This window comes from Nyctereutes procyonoides, unplaced genomic scaffold (assembly GCF_905146905.1).
Source record: "Nyctereutes procyonoides isolate TBG_1078 unplaced genomic scaffold, NYPRO_anot_genome, whole genome shotgun sequence".
NCBI lineage: Eukaryota > Metazoa > Chordata > Mammalia > Carnivora > Canidae > Nyctereutes > Nyctereutes procyonoides.
In genome coordinates, this window is record NW_026575052.1 from 43216904 (window position 1) to 43234093 (window position 17190).

At 36.8% G+C, this 17190-nt stretch overlaps 1 protein-coding gene across 1 annotated transcript in view; it reads right to left on the reverse strand.

Moving 5' to 3' along the window:
* Positions 1-2308: 2308 nt before the first annotated feature.
* The window catches only part of SPINK5 (serine peptidase inhibitor Kazal type 5), an 82632-nt gene continuing 67750 nt past the window's right edge, over positions 2309-17190 (reverse strand). Inside the window, exons 27-33 of the mRNA XM_055331383.1 lie at positions 16343-16470; positions 15464-15536; positions 14206-14333; positions 13233-13329; positions 8609-8739; positions 5711-5795; positions 2309-2611 (exon numbers count right to left, since the gene is read on the reverse strand). Coding sequence (XP_055187358.1) covers positions 2603-2611; positions 5711-5795; positions 8609-8739; positions 13233-13329; positions 14206-14333; positions 15464-15536; positions 16343-16470 — 651 coding nt within the window. The 3' untranslated portion in view covers positions 2309-2602. The remainder of the gene's footprint in view (positions 2612-5710; positions 5796-8608; positions 8740-13232; positions 13330-14205; positions 14334-15463; positions 15537-16342; positions 16471-17190) is intronic.

Consider the following 17190-nt stretch of genomic DNA (forward strand, 5'->3'; position numbering starts at 1 on the left):
GGCCTTATATCCCACAAAGCCTATGATATTTATACTTTGGCTGTTTACAGAGAAAGTTTGCCTACCTGTAGCCTAGACAAGTGCTCTCCTGGGGTGTTTCTGAAGCCTTGAGAGAGGAAAATTTCAGGTGAGTTCCTTACATGAGAAAATAAGGAGTTTGATACTGTTAGATCTCTCAAACCCCATATTCTGAATATAGAATCAGCATCTGAAACAGCATCAGTTATAGAGAAATGTGTAAGTCTGTGATTGTAACCAATAAGATGTGTTAAAGTTTTGCTTTTTCACTTCTAACTCAGGATCATTTATCACTTCCAGGGCTAGAATTTTAGGGCTGGTTTGTGACGTAGGTCTGGTTTTCATTTGCCTCCCATCCACTGAACCAATAACTCAAGAAGCAAGTAAAAATTAGTTCACTTGAAAAAAAATTAGTTTACTTGCTATTTAATGCAGCTTTTTTGTTGTGACCATTTTGACACAGATGACATTTTATATTCACCTCTACTTTAGGTGAAATAAACTTCCACATTCACATTCAACCCCAATCCTTGTACCCCTATTCCAACATCTAGTTTTCTTGGTCCCCATCCCATTCCTGATGTCTGCACCTCTCCACTCTACCCTTGAACATCCCTGAGTCACTGGGTCTTTCTCCATCCCCATGTCTCATCCCATTCCAGACCATCCTATCCTCTACCTCACCCTATTCCTAACCCACACTTTCTCTGGTGCTCAGAATGATTATCAAGGATTGATTAAGTCTTAAGTGTGAGATAACAAAAATCTTCTGTGCATATTACCTAATAATCATAACCATCATAAAAATACTAATGAAAGAATGTAAAGGGTTTGTTTATAACTCAGTAAAATGTTCAAAATGACACAAAAAAGCAACTACTTATCAAAAAATAGTAGGTCTTAGTCATGATAACAGAGTTTCTGGATTTCCTAGAACTACCCAGGAAGGAGATACAATCTCATGTTGCAGATTCTCTAAACCCTTCCCTTACATCCTGGAATTGCCAAAGAAAATAGCAACAATGTTTTCTCACTTTTTTTTTTCGGAAATGACAGTATTTTCATGCTTGAAAAATGATTTACAAGACTTCTTTTTTTTTTCTGTTTTCTTAAGGATAACATAGAGAAAAACCCAGTGTAGAACTGATTTTTCAGTTACAAAGGACAAAGATCACAAAATCCTACTATAATTACCCTAGAGACAACTTCTCTAAAAGGAAAGGGCAGAAGTAAAAAATACAAAATCAACTTCCCAAATCCAAGTAGACCTGTCATTCTGGGTATAGTTCTTCTATAGCTGAGAACAACTTTAACTGTGATAGAGTCTATATAGATTTCTCCTGCTAGGATGTGTTTAGCACCAACTCAATATCTGTAAGTGAACAATGTAACTGGGTATGGTCATAGGAGGCCAATATCAAGATGCTGAGTGTGACAGAGTTTCAGCCCTGAGGCAGGGGCTTACAAGCCATCCCACCCTATCCCTACCTGCTGCTTGTATTCCCTGGCTGATTTCTCATGTGCATGAGCTCACTGTCTGGTTTAGTGGCCTCTAGCTATATGTAGATAGGTATTAAGCAGTTGAAATGCAGTTGGTCAAAACAGATATGCTGTAAATATAAAATACATATACTAATATATCAAAGACCTGGTTAAAAGAAAAGTTTATATTGATTCTATTTTGAAATGATAATAGTTTTGACATATTGAGTTACATACAATTTTTATTAAAGTTGATTTTACCCATTTTCCTTTGTATCTACTAGAAAATAGGAGGTGACACGTGATTTGAATTCTATTTCTCATGGACAGTACTGCTCTAGAGACAATTGACACACTGGTAATTCTCATTTCCTTTGTCTTGCCCCAGACCATGGGTCCAAGGCCCTGTTAGAGGAGATAGTCAAGAGGCAACATGATTGAATATGCGAAACTACTGGTTTGTGTCTTTGGATCGTATCTGCAGCAGTAGTTACTCTCTGTGGAAGTACACAAGCTGGACAGGAGAGCTGGTAAGGTGACAGATATTGAAGGTGATTCATAGCTGGTTTGACCTTATACAGCTCCCCAGTAGGGGAGCCCATACCTCCCTCTTCTAGACACTTCTTCCCAACTATGATAGCAAATTGAATCTGAAAAAAAAAGTGAGCATTCTGTGTCCACCAATAGCTTAGCAAGACAAAAGGGTAGAGTTTTTTGGCTTCTGTAAAAAACAAAAATAAAACAAAACAAAAAACGAAAAACCCCACAACATTCCTATTTTCCAGGCAGTGAGAAGGAATCCCAGAAATGGTGTTCTGCTGGGTTTACGTTTATTGAACAAGTAGTTGAACAGACAGCATTGTGATCAGGAGATTTTCACGCACAGATGGAGATGTCTCTATGCCCTCAGATCACAGAATCTAGGAGGAAAGAGGATGGGAAAGACTGCAAGTCAGTGAGTTCATTCCCCCAACAGCTTTGTATTATTTTCTATAGTAAATAAGACAAGCTCTGAAGAATTCTTTGTCTATACAGATGGTGAGGGTTAGGCGAGTCAGAATTGGGCATATATTTTCCCTCATGGCTTTCACCAATTCTTCCATCATTTGTCCTAGAAGAGAAGATGGATAGGTTAGGTGCTAGAAACTGAATACTATAGAAATGTGGGCTACATATTTATAGGTATACTGTAATCAAAGAAATCCATAGATCCCTGCAGTCTGCCAAGAACTCACCACTTACCATCACTTTCACATTTTATTCAATTGATTCAATGAGTCCTGAGCAACAAGTATACCTGTTGGAGGGAGATACAAATACTAACTCTGCCTTTGATCATGTGTGATCCTCATGGTAATGAAAAGATGTAGGTGTCAGTAACATACCACAGAGGAGGGAACAGAGCTCCAGAGAAGGTCAGTGGCTTGCCAAGGTCTCACATTGGGTCAGAACTTAAATCTAATTCCTCCAACACTAATGCTTTACTACTATAGTTTGTTTTAGGCCATTAGAATTTAATCATCTACCTTCCTTGCCTGAATCATCCAATATTCATACACTCTTGAAAATCAACATCTAAAGTTTTTTTAAAAAAGAAGTTAAGGGCCTCAGGAAGTTTTTATCCATATAACTGCACATTGTCAGCCAGTACAACTGGGGCATCAGTAGCACTATCATTCCAAACTCAGACTTCCATTTAGTTCTTACTTCCACCCTAGGAGATTTCCTTTGATTTGAGGTTCACAATCTATGGTCTTGTTATATCTCTGAAAATCTTTGTCACGGAATTGAGAATAGTCATTTATTATTTCACAGAATGATATTGGTATTTTCCTTAACATAGAAATTTCCTTAAAAAATAAAAATAAAAAATAAAAATAAATTTCCTTTCATGCTAGCTAATTTTTATTTAATTGAGATATATACTCCCTCTTCTAGAGTCCCTGGTTTTCAGAATTTCCTGACAACTCAGAGATGGTGGCAGAGCATAAGCTTGAAGCCAGAAGATCTGCACCAGACCCAAAACATAAGGTTGAATAATTTTGATAATTGCAGGATCTCCCACAGGCTGATTTTCTGTGAAATGAGAAAGATAATAATCCTTGTCCTAATCACAGGTCTACATGAGGGTGCACACAGGAAAGAGCACATAAAATTCTGAGTTACATCAATCCTAGTAGTACTGAGTAATAGAAAATACTTCTTAGATACTAAGCATCATTATGCCATTCTAGGATCTTCAGTCTATTTTTCCAGGAAAGCTGTGACTGTCTGGCCTTTTTTAAAATTCATTCTTCAGATTCCAGACTCTCTTAGAGAACATTTCAATACAGAAGCAAAGATCAGGCAATTGGTTTCAACCTCAAGGATATGCATGCATAATAGTCATTAGAGCAATGCTGGGCCATGACCCACTTGGACCACCTTGGTGTATCGAAGATCATACCACTGAATCATACAGAGGGAACTGAACCCATGCTAAGGACACCTTTTGTTCTAATGATTTATTCCATCATCTAATACCATAAATAAGTCCTGTCTGCTACATCATTCTAGTGAAAAGAAAACATCCAAAAATGAAAAGAAGAAACCCTCTTACAAAATCTTTTATGCTTAGCCCTGTCAAGATTCTTCTTTATTTTAATAAATACATCTTATCAGTATTATCCTATGACAAATTTCTCATAAAGTAGTTTTTGTCAAGTTGTCTACATGGGACTACAGCAAGATGTAGTCTAAAGTGTGGTCTTTAGGATTCACATAAAGGTTATTTTCAGTCCTGAGTTATATGTAATCAGGTATATTTGTGAGATGGGAGAGATACTATATTCTGTTAATAAAATAAGGAACAAACCACTAAGATTTTATATGGTCTTCTGCTTTCACCCCAATACTCTGCTTACTTCACCTGGCCTTTTAGCAACTAATGTAAAACCAAAAACACTTAGTTTACATCTCTTCTTTTTCCAGTTTCCCATATCAAGACTCACTGAGTAGTTCTTTTGAATGTGGCTCATCTAGTATTGCTTAGGAGCCCTAAATCTGGCAATTCCCTTATTGCCAGAGCTTTTTGTAGCAGTGGAATGGAATGAAACCAGTTGTGAATAATAATAAATATTTACTTAGTAAAGGTACTCTATTACAATATTTTATTTTTATTGAATATAAATATATTTTAACATCAAATATAAAGTTATTAAACTATAACTCACTATAATTATTAAAAATACATAAGCACTGTGCCAGGTCTGTTTCTCTAAGTTTACACTATGGACTCTTCATTTTGTCTAAGTTCATACTTTGGTCTCTTTGGCATAAGAATAATAGTGATAATAATAACAAATGCCATTAGTTTGTTATTAGTTTGACACTGTGCCAAATGCTTAAAAGTTAATATTTATTGAGGATTTTCAATAACTTAGTGAGACCTTTGGTCTAGATCTTTGATTTGCCTAGACCTTTGGTCTAGATCTTTGAAAGTTAATATTGTTATTAGTTTGACACTGTGCCAAATGCTTAAAAGTTAATATTCATTGAGGATTTTCAATAACTTAGTGAGACCTTTGGTCTAGATCTTTGATTTGCCAAGGGTCTCATATATGAGGAATATACAAAACTGGAATTTAAATCCATATTTACCTGGAAACAAACATTTTCTCTTGTTTGAAAATGCCTATATTTTCCCCCAGGTTATATACCATCTTGCCTGGGGAAGAGCATCCTCAAATGCAATCAAGAGGGAGAATGGCAAACCTGATAATGTTTGTCAAAACATCCTTCTGGGATTTAAATGAAAAGGCCAGACTTTCATGTTGGGAAACAGTTGAATGCAGTGTGAAGCACAAGAATATGGGAGTTACACAGAAATAGTTGAAATTCGGTTCTGTCACTCTGTGACCTCTTGCAATCTTTTCTTATCTTTTTATGGTAAATCACATACTTTGCCAAAGTGTTATGTTAGGAACATTGCTCATAAACAATCTATTAATGATCCCAGTTAACAGTAAACATTTAAAAATATTAACTATTACAATTTTATTCCCACATATTGCAGTGATTACTTATCTTCACAATGAAGGATGTGACCAATTCTGGGGTTACCTGACCCAGTATCACTTCCTTAGCCAGAGAAATGTCCATCATTTGGTGGCAGACACAGAAACAGAACCAACTCACTCTGGCAGTATCATCATAAACGCAGTGTACTTACAGATGGAACAGGGAGCAATGTTGTTTCTGGAATGTTCTCTTCACACTTCCCTTCACTGCGTATGTGTGTATTAGTTTGACGTATTCTGAAACAGAACAGAGGAAATTAAAAAGATGGGAAAATTCACAGTTACAATGAGAAAAAACAAACAAACAAGGATCAACGTGGGTGAAATCTGGGCATTAAATCAGAACTGAAATGAAAGGTAAGACCCAGGATCTGAATTCAACTACTTTCCAGTAGGGATCACCCAGGTTTTGTCTCTCTCTTCATATTCAGTTCCAGATTCTTTCCTCAGTGCTGGATTCATTCCATCACATTCTATTCACCTATATACTCATGAAATCGTTCAGTGTTAGAAAAAACTTGGGGACCATCTATTCCAAAAGCCATCATTTTACAAATAGAAAAACTGGATCCCTTTGAGAAGCTTCACTGTACTGATATCGATAATGTGGGATTACAAAATACAATACATATATATATAATAAAATATATAAAATATATATAGACTATGGATTATATAAAATACAATAAAACATCATCATATGGTATGAATTTTATAGCTGGAAAAAGTCTTAAAAGGTATGGATTTTTAAAAGATTTTATTTATTCATGAGAGACACAGAGAGAGAAAGGGACCTAGGCAGAGAGAGAAGCAGGCTCCTTGAGGGGAGCTCAATGTGAGACTCAATCCCAGGACCCTGGGATCACACCCTGAGCTGAAGGTAGATGCTCAACCACTGAGCCACCAAGGCATCCCAAAAAGTATGCATTTTAATGCTTCTCTCTTAAGAAATATTGCATATCAAACATCTGCTTGTTTGCTTCTGGTACTGGGAAACTCACTGTCTATCAAGGTAGTTTGACTTGTCTTTGGACACTGCTCGAGTTGAAATGACTTCCCTCAAAGACCACAGAAATCAATACTATTTCCCCTTGCCAGGGATAGTCTGGATTTCCCCACCATAAAATATACTACCAGTTCCTTTAGCTAAAAAATCCGTCCTGAGGCATGATTTATTAATATTTTTGCCATCGAAGTTTCTGACTCTAAAGTTCCCTTGACTAGAGTATCACTTGATAGGGGTTTCCACAGTTAATGGAATGCTTAAAGAACACTGGATGGATAATTTAGGCCCTGACATTTACAATAAAGGGAAGTTGGAGAATTTCTGGGCTGAAGATAAGGCATATATAGTAACAAATTCCTGAATGGTTCCATACATATACTAAATGGAGATTTCTTAATTTTTAAAACTCTTAAGATCCATGGATGGATTTAAAGAGGTTTGTGTGCCTATAAAGATTATGCGCACAAATTGTTAATGTTGCTTCATTTTCTTTTCCTTTTCTTTTCTTTCCTTTCCTTTTCTTTTCTTTCTTTTTTTTCTTTTCTTTTCTTTCTTTTCTGGAAAGAGGCAGCTTTCTCCATACCATCAAAGAAATTTTAAGCCCCCAAATGTTTAAACAACTACTGTCTTGGATATAAGAGTAGTGCAGTGGAGAGAAAAGAGAACTGTAGTTAGATCCCATCTGATCTACTTTCTAGCTCTGTGACTTTAAACCAATTACTTGGACTCTCTGAGGCTCAGATTAGTTCTCTGTACAATGAAAATAATACCATGTCGAGAGGATTCAGTGAGAGGGAATGTGCAAGTGTCTTAACTACAGATGTCAGAACACACAGGGCACTCATATTTAGATGTTATTCTAAGTATATGAACTGTGGAGTGTCCCATCCTCACATTCTGGGCTTTGCTTATGGTGTCCTCAGAAGGCAAGAACAGCATGGACTATAATGTAAATTTGGGTGGGGTGGAGTGGGGTGGAGGTGGGATGGAAAAGTCAAGATTTGTCACCACGCTTTCACTTGAAGCTGGTCAAACATAAGGCATGTCAATGGAGGTGAGGGTAAGACAGTATGTAAACAGAAAAGTACCAACCAAAGCTAAAACCTATAATGATAGTATTAAAACAAATCCCTTATATTTAATCTCAAATAAAAATGGCAATTCTTCTAAAAAACCCAGTGAAGTCAGCTGGCCCAGAGAATGGTCTGCACTTGTCCAATGGAAAAAATGAATCTGAGAATGATGAAATAATATGCCCACAGATGCACAGACAATAATAAATCTGAGCACCCACTCCAAGTCCACCATTTGTTCCAGGATGCTTTATCTTGAATGATACCACTTCTGCTTCAAGAAGAAGACTTGGAGAGGATGGGAAATATGTGACTATCAGGTAGTCATAAGGCCCAGTAGAAATTATAGGCTGGGCTGACTCAACATAGCAATGATTCTCAACTTTTTTCTTTCTTTCTTTCTTCTTTCTTTCTTTCTTTCTTTCTTTCTTTCTTTCTTTCTTTCTCTTTCTTTCTTTCTTTCTTTCTCTTTCTTTCTTCTTTCTTCATGAGATACAGAGAGAGAAAGAGAGAGAGAGAGAGAGAGAGAGGCAGAGACACAGGCAGAGGGAGAAGCAGGCTCCATGCAGGGAGCCCGACACAGGACTCGATCCCAGGTCTCCAGGATCACAACCTGGGCCGAAGGCGGTGCTAAACTGCTGAGCCACCCGGGATGCCCCTTTTTTCTTTTTACATCATGAATGGACAATGTTCATATTCCCGTGAGTGTATATGGGCTAATAGATACTTTCTCTAATTGTTGTAACCTCACCACTTTCTTTTCCACTCAGTAAAGTATATAAGCAATTTAATCAAAAGGATAACCTATTTTATATTTGAATAAGATCATCCACAAAATTTGAATTTTTAGCTGCTAGAATTAGTAAATTGGTGCAACACACCTCAAATCGATATGAGTGTAGATCTGTGGGGCATCACCATAGTCAAGAACTCTACACTTGAAGATATAATAGTGCAACTTATATACTTACAGGTTTTCATGACAGAGCATGCAGGGATTGTTGTATGTCTGGCCATCATCACCACAGACAGGCTGTAAATTTTTTGGGCAAAGATAACCCATCTTTGGCAATACTCGGTAGTGTTTACACATCTCAGAATCCTGAAGAAGTAAAACATAAATCATATTTATTCAATGGCACTCAAGAGAGATGGGTTTGGAAAAAATCTTTTGATTTCCTCCATCACATCTGAAATATTAGTAAGAGAACTGTAGCACAGATCATAGAAACTCACTATTTAAAAATCAACAACACACATAAATAATTCATGACTCAAAGTGATCATAATGGAATGTAGAAAGGTTTTTAATTGAATGGTAATGAAAATATAAACTATCAAATCACAGCAGCTAATGCAGTGATTTGAGGGAAAGTTATAACTAAATACATAATTGGCAAAGAAGAAAGTTTTCAGATCAATGATCTACACTTCCATGTCAAGAAGCTAGTAAATTATAAACAAATTAAGCTCAAAGAAAACAGAAGACAATAATAATACAGAATAGAAATTTATGAAATAGAAAACAGAACAAAGCCAAACACTGGTTGTTTAAAAAGATTAATAAACTTATAAGCCATTTGCAAAACTGATTGAAAGACAAGAAATATACATTACCAATATGAAAAATAAAAAGAGGGTTTCACTATATGGAGACCATTAAAACGATAATGTGGAAATGTTATAGCTATATGCCAATAAACTTGGTAACTTAGATGAAATTTAAAAATTCCTTGAGGGGCACCTGGGTGGCTCAGTGGTTGAGCATCTGCCTTTGGTTCAGGTCGTGATCCCGGGGTCCTGGGGTCAAGTCTCACATCAGGTTCCCCACAGGGAGCCTGCTTCTCTCTCTTCCTATGTCTCTGCCTCTTTGCATCTCTCATGAATAAATAAGAATCTTTAAAAAATTTTTTTTACATTCCTTGAAAATCACTTTTTTGAAACAGAAGAAATAGAAAATTTAATAGTACCATATCTGTAGGCATTCATTCCAGAGGCATAAAGAAGTACCTGTTTGCTAGTTTATTTGTTTTGATAAATAATTCAAACATCCAGGGGTGCCTGGGTGGCTCAGTTCATTGAGCGGCTGACTATTGCTTTCTGCTCAGGTCAGGATCTCAGGGTCATGAGATGGATCCCCGCTTTAGGCTCCATGCTCAGTGTGGAGTCTGCTTGTCCCTATTCTTCCCCTTCTACCCCGTCCCCATTATTTCTATTATGAGAGAGAGAGAGAGAGAGAGAGAGAGAGAGAGAGAGAGATTGAGCACATGCACTTATGCACATGCATGCAATTGGGGACAGGAGCAGAGGGGGAAAGCGAGGGACTTTGACAGGTGGATAGATACAGGGTCTGCTCTGAAGGTGGAGTCAACCATAAATGGTTCAGAGTTGGTATATTACATAAGAAAATACTAAAGATCCCCCTCTCTCTAAAATAAAATAGATAACATCTTAAAAAAATAATTCAAACATCCAATGGAGTGCTTTAGATTATGGTGAATTCCATACCGATAGACATTCAGGGAGAATTTAGACAAACACCTTTTATGCATCGCTGGCAAAGGTAGGACTAAACCAGATATATCCTTGATATTATTTCAGGTATATGCTGCTACAAGGTTCAAAACTACATTACAAAGAAGCAACAACAACAGGCTACTTCTCCTTTTTTCTTACATGGTACAACAACTCTGAAACAATTATGGTTGATTCCACCTTCAGAGCAGACTCAGGATCCAACCACCTCTCATTACTTCTACCATTACTACCATGTATAAACTGGCATCATCTCTCCATTGATTATTGCTATGACTAACTCACTGTCCAGATTTTGCTCTTGCCTCCCGGTAGTGTATTTTCAACATACCAGGCAGAGTTATTCTTTTTAAAAATAAATAAGATGACATCACTCCTCTTCTTAAAATCTTCATTCAGAATAAAAAGTCAGTATCTTTAATATGGTCTACAAAATCCTGTATAATATGGCCTCCTGTTACTCTAATGACTTCCTCTTCTATGGCTCTCTCTGAGGTCACTCTAGTTCAACTACACTGGATTCCTTGATGTCCTTTGACTCCTTCCTTGGGGCTCTGCTATTCTTTTCTTGGAATCCTGTCCTCTTACTTAACACACATGGCATCAATCCCTTTAGACCTTGGTATAAATGTTGCTTCAGAGTGCTTTTCTACATAGGCTACTTAAAATTGTACCCCCCTCACCCTGATCCTAGTATTTATTATATCATTATTTTATTTCATTTTCACCTTGGAATTATATCTTATTTGTTCACATTATCTAGTATCAGTATTCTTCAAATACAAACTCCATGAATGTAGAGAGTTCTGTTTGCTTTGCTTCTGTTCTCATACATATGAATAATGCTTGGAAAACAGTAGGTGTTCAATAAACATTCATAGAATGAATGAATGAATGGATGGATGGATGGATGACAAAATGAATAATGAATATGGTTCTCTTCTCCAAGAGAAAGCTCAGCTCAAAAGCAGATGGTACATTAGGAAGAACCTTGAGGCCTCTGGTCTGCTGGCAGTATCTTATTTCTTGACCTAGGTGCTAATAACACAAGTGTGGGCACTTTGTGATATTGCATTTACACTCATGATAAGCATACTTCTTCTATATGACTATTATACTTCAGTAGAATTTTTTTAAAGATGAACAGATTTTATTATTTATAATAGTCAAGATATGGAAACAACCTAAATGCCCATCATTGGATAAGTGGATAAAGAATATATGTCACCTCCCCCCCCACCCGTACACACACACAGACACTCCACTGAAATATTATTCAACGAGAATAATTATTCTTTCACTGAATATTATTCAATGAGAAAGATGGAAACCCTGTCATTTATAACAATTTAGATGAATCTTTAGGACATTATGCTAAATGAGGTAAGTCAGAGAAAGACAAATACTGTATGATATCTCTTACATGTGGAATCTAAAAATGCAAACTCAGAAACAGAGTATAGAATGGTGGTTACCAGGGAATGGGATTTGGGGAAATGGGAGATGTTGGTCAAAGGGTGCAAACTTTCACTTACTAGATGAATAAGTTCTGGGGTGTAATACATGGTGATTATAACTAATGATACTGTATTATATCCTTAAAAGTGGTAAGTCTTAATAGCAAATGTTCTCACCACATACACAAAAATGATAATTGTGTAAGGTGATGGCACTGTTCACTAATACTACAGTGGTATCATTTTGCAACATAAAAATGTACTAAATTGGGGCACCTGGGTGGTTCAATAGGTTAAGCATCTACGTTCAACTCAGGTCATGATTCCAGAGTCCTAGGATCAAGCCCTACATTGGGCTCCCTGCTCACCAGGGGGTCTGCTTCTCCCTCTCCCATTGCCTCTCTCCACCAACTTGTGTGTACTCTCTCTCGCTCTCAAATAAATAAATAAAAACTTTTTTTAAAAAAGTGTACTAAATCAACACAATGTACATTTTAAATTTACACAGTGTTATATTTCAATTATGTCTCAATAAAGCTAGAGGAAAAAAAGAACAGATTTTGTGAATATTTTCTCTTCATGTTTATGGGACTCCTAGGGTAGCATCTAATTTTCTAGAAATATGTAATTAATATGTAGTTCACTAGTGCAACTCATCTACTATCCTGCTTAAATTGGGCAAATAATAAGATAAAATTCATGTTTGACACTTTTCTTTCTCTTTTTTCTGGGTCATCAGACTAACTGCTAAAGTTTCACTTTTAGAGGCCAATTTGATATTGTACTTTATGAATATTCCTCATGCTCTCCTATTCCCTTTCTTTCTTCTATTCCTGACCTTGGCAAAGCTCTAAAAAAGCAAACCTGTTAGGCTAATTTACACTAAGGTGTATGTTACTGATGGCCATGAGCTTGCATTTTGAATAAATGAGCTTTAACCACTGTGAATTGCTTATTGGTGGAATTTCACCAGTGTGAACGTGCTCCACACACCCCTCTAGGCTATGGGCAAGAGGGTTGGCTTGGGGAGAGGGAGAGAGAGGGAGCTGAGTGAAGAGTCTTTTTGGCCTGATGAAATTAATAATCGAGGCTCGTAACTATTAATATGACCATATGTGCAATAAATTACATTCATGACACACCTGTATTTTAAATTTTCAATAATGTACTATATTGGCTTGGAACAGTGCTAATAACCTAAAAGAGCACAGAATAATGCACTGATGAGTAATCCCAGAACTCTCACTGAGCATGAAATACATAAAAAGGGTTTGGAGCTATACTGTATTACTCTTTCCTTTTTTTTTCTTTATAAAAAGATTTTATTTATTTATGAAACACAGAAAGAGAGAGAGAGAGGCAGAGACATAGGCAGAGGGAGAAGCAGGCTCCATGCAGGAAGCCTGATGTGGGACTCGATCCCTGGACTCCAGGATCATGTCCTGAGCCAAAGGCAGACGCTCAACCACTGATCCACCCAAGAGCCCCTGTATTATACTTTCCAAAGACTTTCTATGGAAATGAAGCTCATGGAAGGCGAGTGGCAACAGACTCCAAACATAAATGCATTGATAACTGGCTTTTCAGGAGTAGTCATTCTTACCAGAGAAGAACTGGAGGAAGTTGGGCTGTTTTCCTCCATAAATCTAACGTGGGACGGCTTTTCTCTATATCTTGCCCTTTCCAAAGCTTCTTTTTGACTACAGAAGAAGATAAAAAGTAATTTAAAGTTACAGCCACAAAGACTATCACCTACAACTTCCAGTGGGAAGCTAAGCAATCCTAAATAAAGTATGATAGAGACCAGAACATCAACCAGAGGACAATGATGTAAAGAAAAGACCACAATGGGGAACTGCTTTAGGTCACTCATCACTTAATAGATCTATGACTTTGAACAAGTTGCTTAAATTCCTTGAGCTTAGCTTTTCTGGAACATAAAATGAAGGTAGTATTGGTAATTGCTGTTTCTAGGAACATACTACAAAGAGCTAAAAAAAATACTGATGATTTTGATTGTGTTTACAGTGTTTTCATAACCACCATCATCAGTATCTATCATGTCCATTGGTCCCCAAATATGGTTCTTTATCAAAGTAACTTAGAAACCCCTTCTAAACAACAAATTCCTTAGTCTCGAATTTTATGCCAAATACATTTTTGATGTAAAAATTTGTATTTCTGAAAAAGACTTCCCTGTTGAGTCTGATCTAGTTATGAAACAAAGATTTGGAAGAATTTCTTGTAGCTATGATCCTGAGAGTTGAAAAAAAATTTTTTTTCCGGTGACACAGCTAGTAAATATCTGGGTTAGAATTCATATCTGGATTTCCTGTCTCCTATATCAGGTGTTCTCAACTTAAGGGCCTTGAATCTAAAGATTTATTTTAAGGATACCATGGATTCATGAGCATACACGTTTAATCCGCAGCTTCTAAAGATGCATTTCCCATGGGTCCTGTTCCCCCGCTTTAATGAAAACAACCTTTACACCAAAAAATAAAAATTGAAAAATTAAAAAAATAACAATGCAATTCCCCCACTAGCTGGAGGGGTAACAGAGTCTTCTTACTCACATGACAGCTCTGCACATGTGGCACTTGTTTTTGTATAATTCTCCATCAGCACCACTCACAGGGTCATTCTCTCGAGTGCATATGAGCTGGCCATTCCTCACGTACTGCCGAAAGTTACTGCACTCGTCCTAGAAAATGAGAATGGGAAAGTGAACAGGATTCTTCTCCTTTCTAAAAAACAAAAAGAAGAAACCCATAGTTTTAGAAAGTCCTTTCTTAGCTCTGAGTTCAGAATCATTGCACTTATCTTGGCAGTGGAGGCCAAGGAATGCCCAGACTTTAAACTTTCCCTTCCCCACTTCATTCCAAACTTCTCTGCCTGGGTCCTGGAAATGCAGAGGGGAACACTTGATGGAGCTTATCTCCTTCCTCCTTTCCTTCCTTGCTTCCTTTCCCTCATTTTCCACATGAGCCGTACTCTTGACCAAAGGGCAATATTATAGGGATCTAATGCTACAAATATGATTATCACTGCAAAGTACTCAGTGAAGATGTCTTCTTTGCAGCCTTGAAAAGTAAATAGAAAAGGCAAATAAAAAAAATAAAGGCAAATCACGCATGCACATTATCAATTGGTTGATGCTAAGAAAACTATCTGGAGGAAATAGAAAAGACATCGAGAAGAGAAGCTAAAGGGAAGGATTTGAAATTAGCTTATATTACCTGAATTGTAAAAATCAGTGTCAACAAGCTACCTGAAGCCTCATTTCGTGTCAGAGGAAAGCACGCAATTGGGGTGGTAAGGAATTTTGCACACTTTTTTTGTTTTTTTTTTTAAAAAAGATTTTATTTATTTATTAATGAGACACACACACACACACACACACACACACACACACAGAGAGACAGAGAGAGACAGAGACAGAGACACAGGCAGAGGGAGAAGCAGGCTCCACACAGGGAGCCCGACATAGGACTCGATCCCGGGTCTCCAGGATCAGGCCCTGGGCTGAAAGTGGCGCTAAACCGCTGAGCCACCCAGGCTGCCCTACACAGTATTTTTCAATCTGTATTTCTCCCAAAGAGAGAATAGAGCAACAATTGACACACAGTGTGGGCAAATCCTCTACAAAACTGAGAAAAATATTAAACCTTAAAGCCAGATAAAAATGTTGTTATAACCAAAATGAAATACTAGCAAAGTCTATTTTCTTTGAAGCAAAACATTGGTATTTTTATTATCCAAAAACTGGAGGAGAATGTCAGATTCTGAGGATGAAAGGGAAAGCAGTTATCTTCGCATCTTTTAAGAAATGACCTTTGCATCATCTGAGGGCTTGGCATTTGATTTTTCTTCGTCATTCTTTTTTCTTTCGCTCGCTTCTCTCTGGCTAAAGAATTAAAAAGGATAGGATTTTTTTTAATAGGGTTCTTACTGAATTTTTTTTTACTGAGCTTTTTAAATGAAGTATTTCTTCAATTCTAAACCTTAGCAAATCTAACACTGTTTCCTCATATCTTAAAAAAATATATCTGAAATACTTTTTTTAAATTAGTGCTTCTTAATTCTTGAAATTTTCATAGTGCATTTATGGCAATGCTATCAACTTTCATAAATTCAGTTACCACACTGTCATCCAGAATCTTATGCTCCTAGAAGGCCATTGCATTTTTTTTCCTTAATAAAATATTTGTATGGCTCTCATACAGAGTTGCTTCATCTCTCCTTTCTGTTTTTCATATTAAATTAAAACTGAATTCTCCAATATTTTCTTTATGTAGTTATATTGCTTTAAAGTTTATAAATGTTAAAAAATATAATCTTAAATCCTTGAGAAAAGTCTATTATGTAGAAATTGTTTCCTATACATACAAGAGGAAGTGAGGCACTGCAAAGCGAACTGGCATGTCTCCCATTACTCAACCTGATGTACTTCCTCTTTGAAAGCCAGGGACTTTGACACTATACAATAGCTATCTCCCTGTCTCAGATATTTCTGGTATGATTATGCTTCCTATCATAAAAATAAAAATTTCTTGCGAGATTGTTTTGGAAGCTCACTATCCTCTTCTAAAGTGAAGGCCTCGTATGTTTTTAATGTGCAATGACCAGGGCCTAAATTTTCAAATTATAAAGATCTGTCTCTTCACAAATAAGCACAAAATATCAAACTGATTGATAACCCTCTTCACGTACAAGATGCTCTGACACATAGCACACTTGTTGACGTGCATCTTGCCATCTGGACCTCGAACAGGGTTATTTTCTCTGGTGCAGATAAGCTTCCCCTCTCTCACCATACTCCGGAATTCGTGGCACTGATCCTGCCAAGAGGAACAGAAAAAAGATGTTGCCATGATAGTCTGATCTCTAAAACTTAGAACATAATTTGTGAGATGTAAACTCATAATATTTGAGGAGGGAAATAAAATCTAGAGAAAACAAAATTTTAGAGATGGAGTGTATGTCAAGGCATTTTATTCAATATCTGCTTAGGAAGTTAGAATCTTCTCAAAAGCATCCCCCTCAAATAATTCCTGTCCCAGTGGAATTTCACTACTGCCTCAGGCAGTCTGTACTGTGGAATTACAATTCTTAGCAGGCTGAGCCCCAAACCTGTCTCCCTGAAGCTGTATTCATTACCCCACGCATAAAAAGCCCTAGAATGAACCAACAGGTGCTCTTTTGGCAAGACATTTATCTATGTTCCTCAAGAACAAAATAATTTTTTAAAAAATCAAGTCTCCATTATTATATGCCAGGCATTTTGTTGTATGCTTTAACGAACTTCCTTTGCTTGTCACAAAAAACCTAGAAGATAAACACTCATTATCCTCATTTTATAGACAAGAAAATAAGGCTCAGAGAGATTAAGTAAATCAATGTTGGAACTGTGATCAGAAACCTGCTAACAAACTTTCTTATTTTCTGAGCTTTCACCTGGCAGAGAATACTACTAAACACTTGTAAGAAGATAAAGCTGCCTTTTATAGTCATTGAAAAATAAGAACTTTAAAAAGAGGACAATGGAACTGAGTCCACAG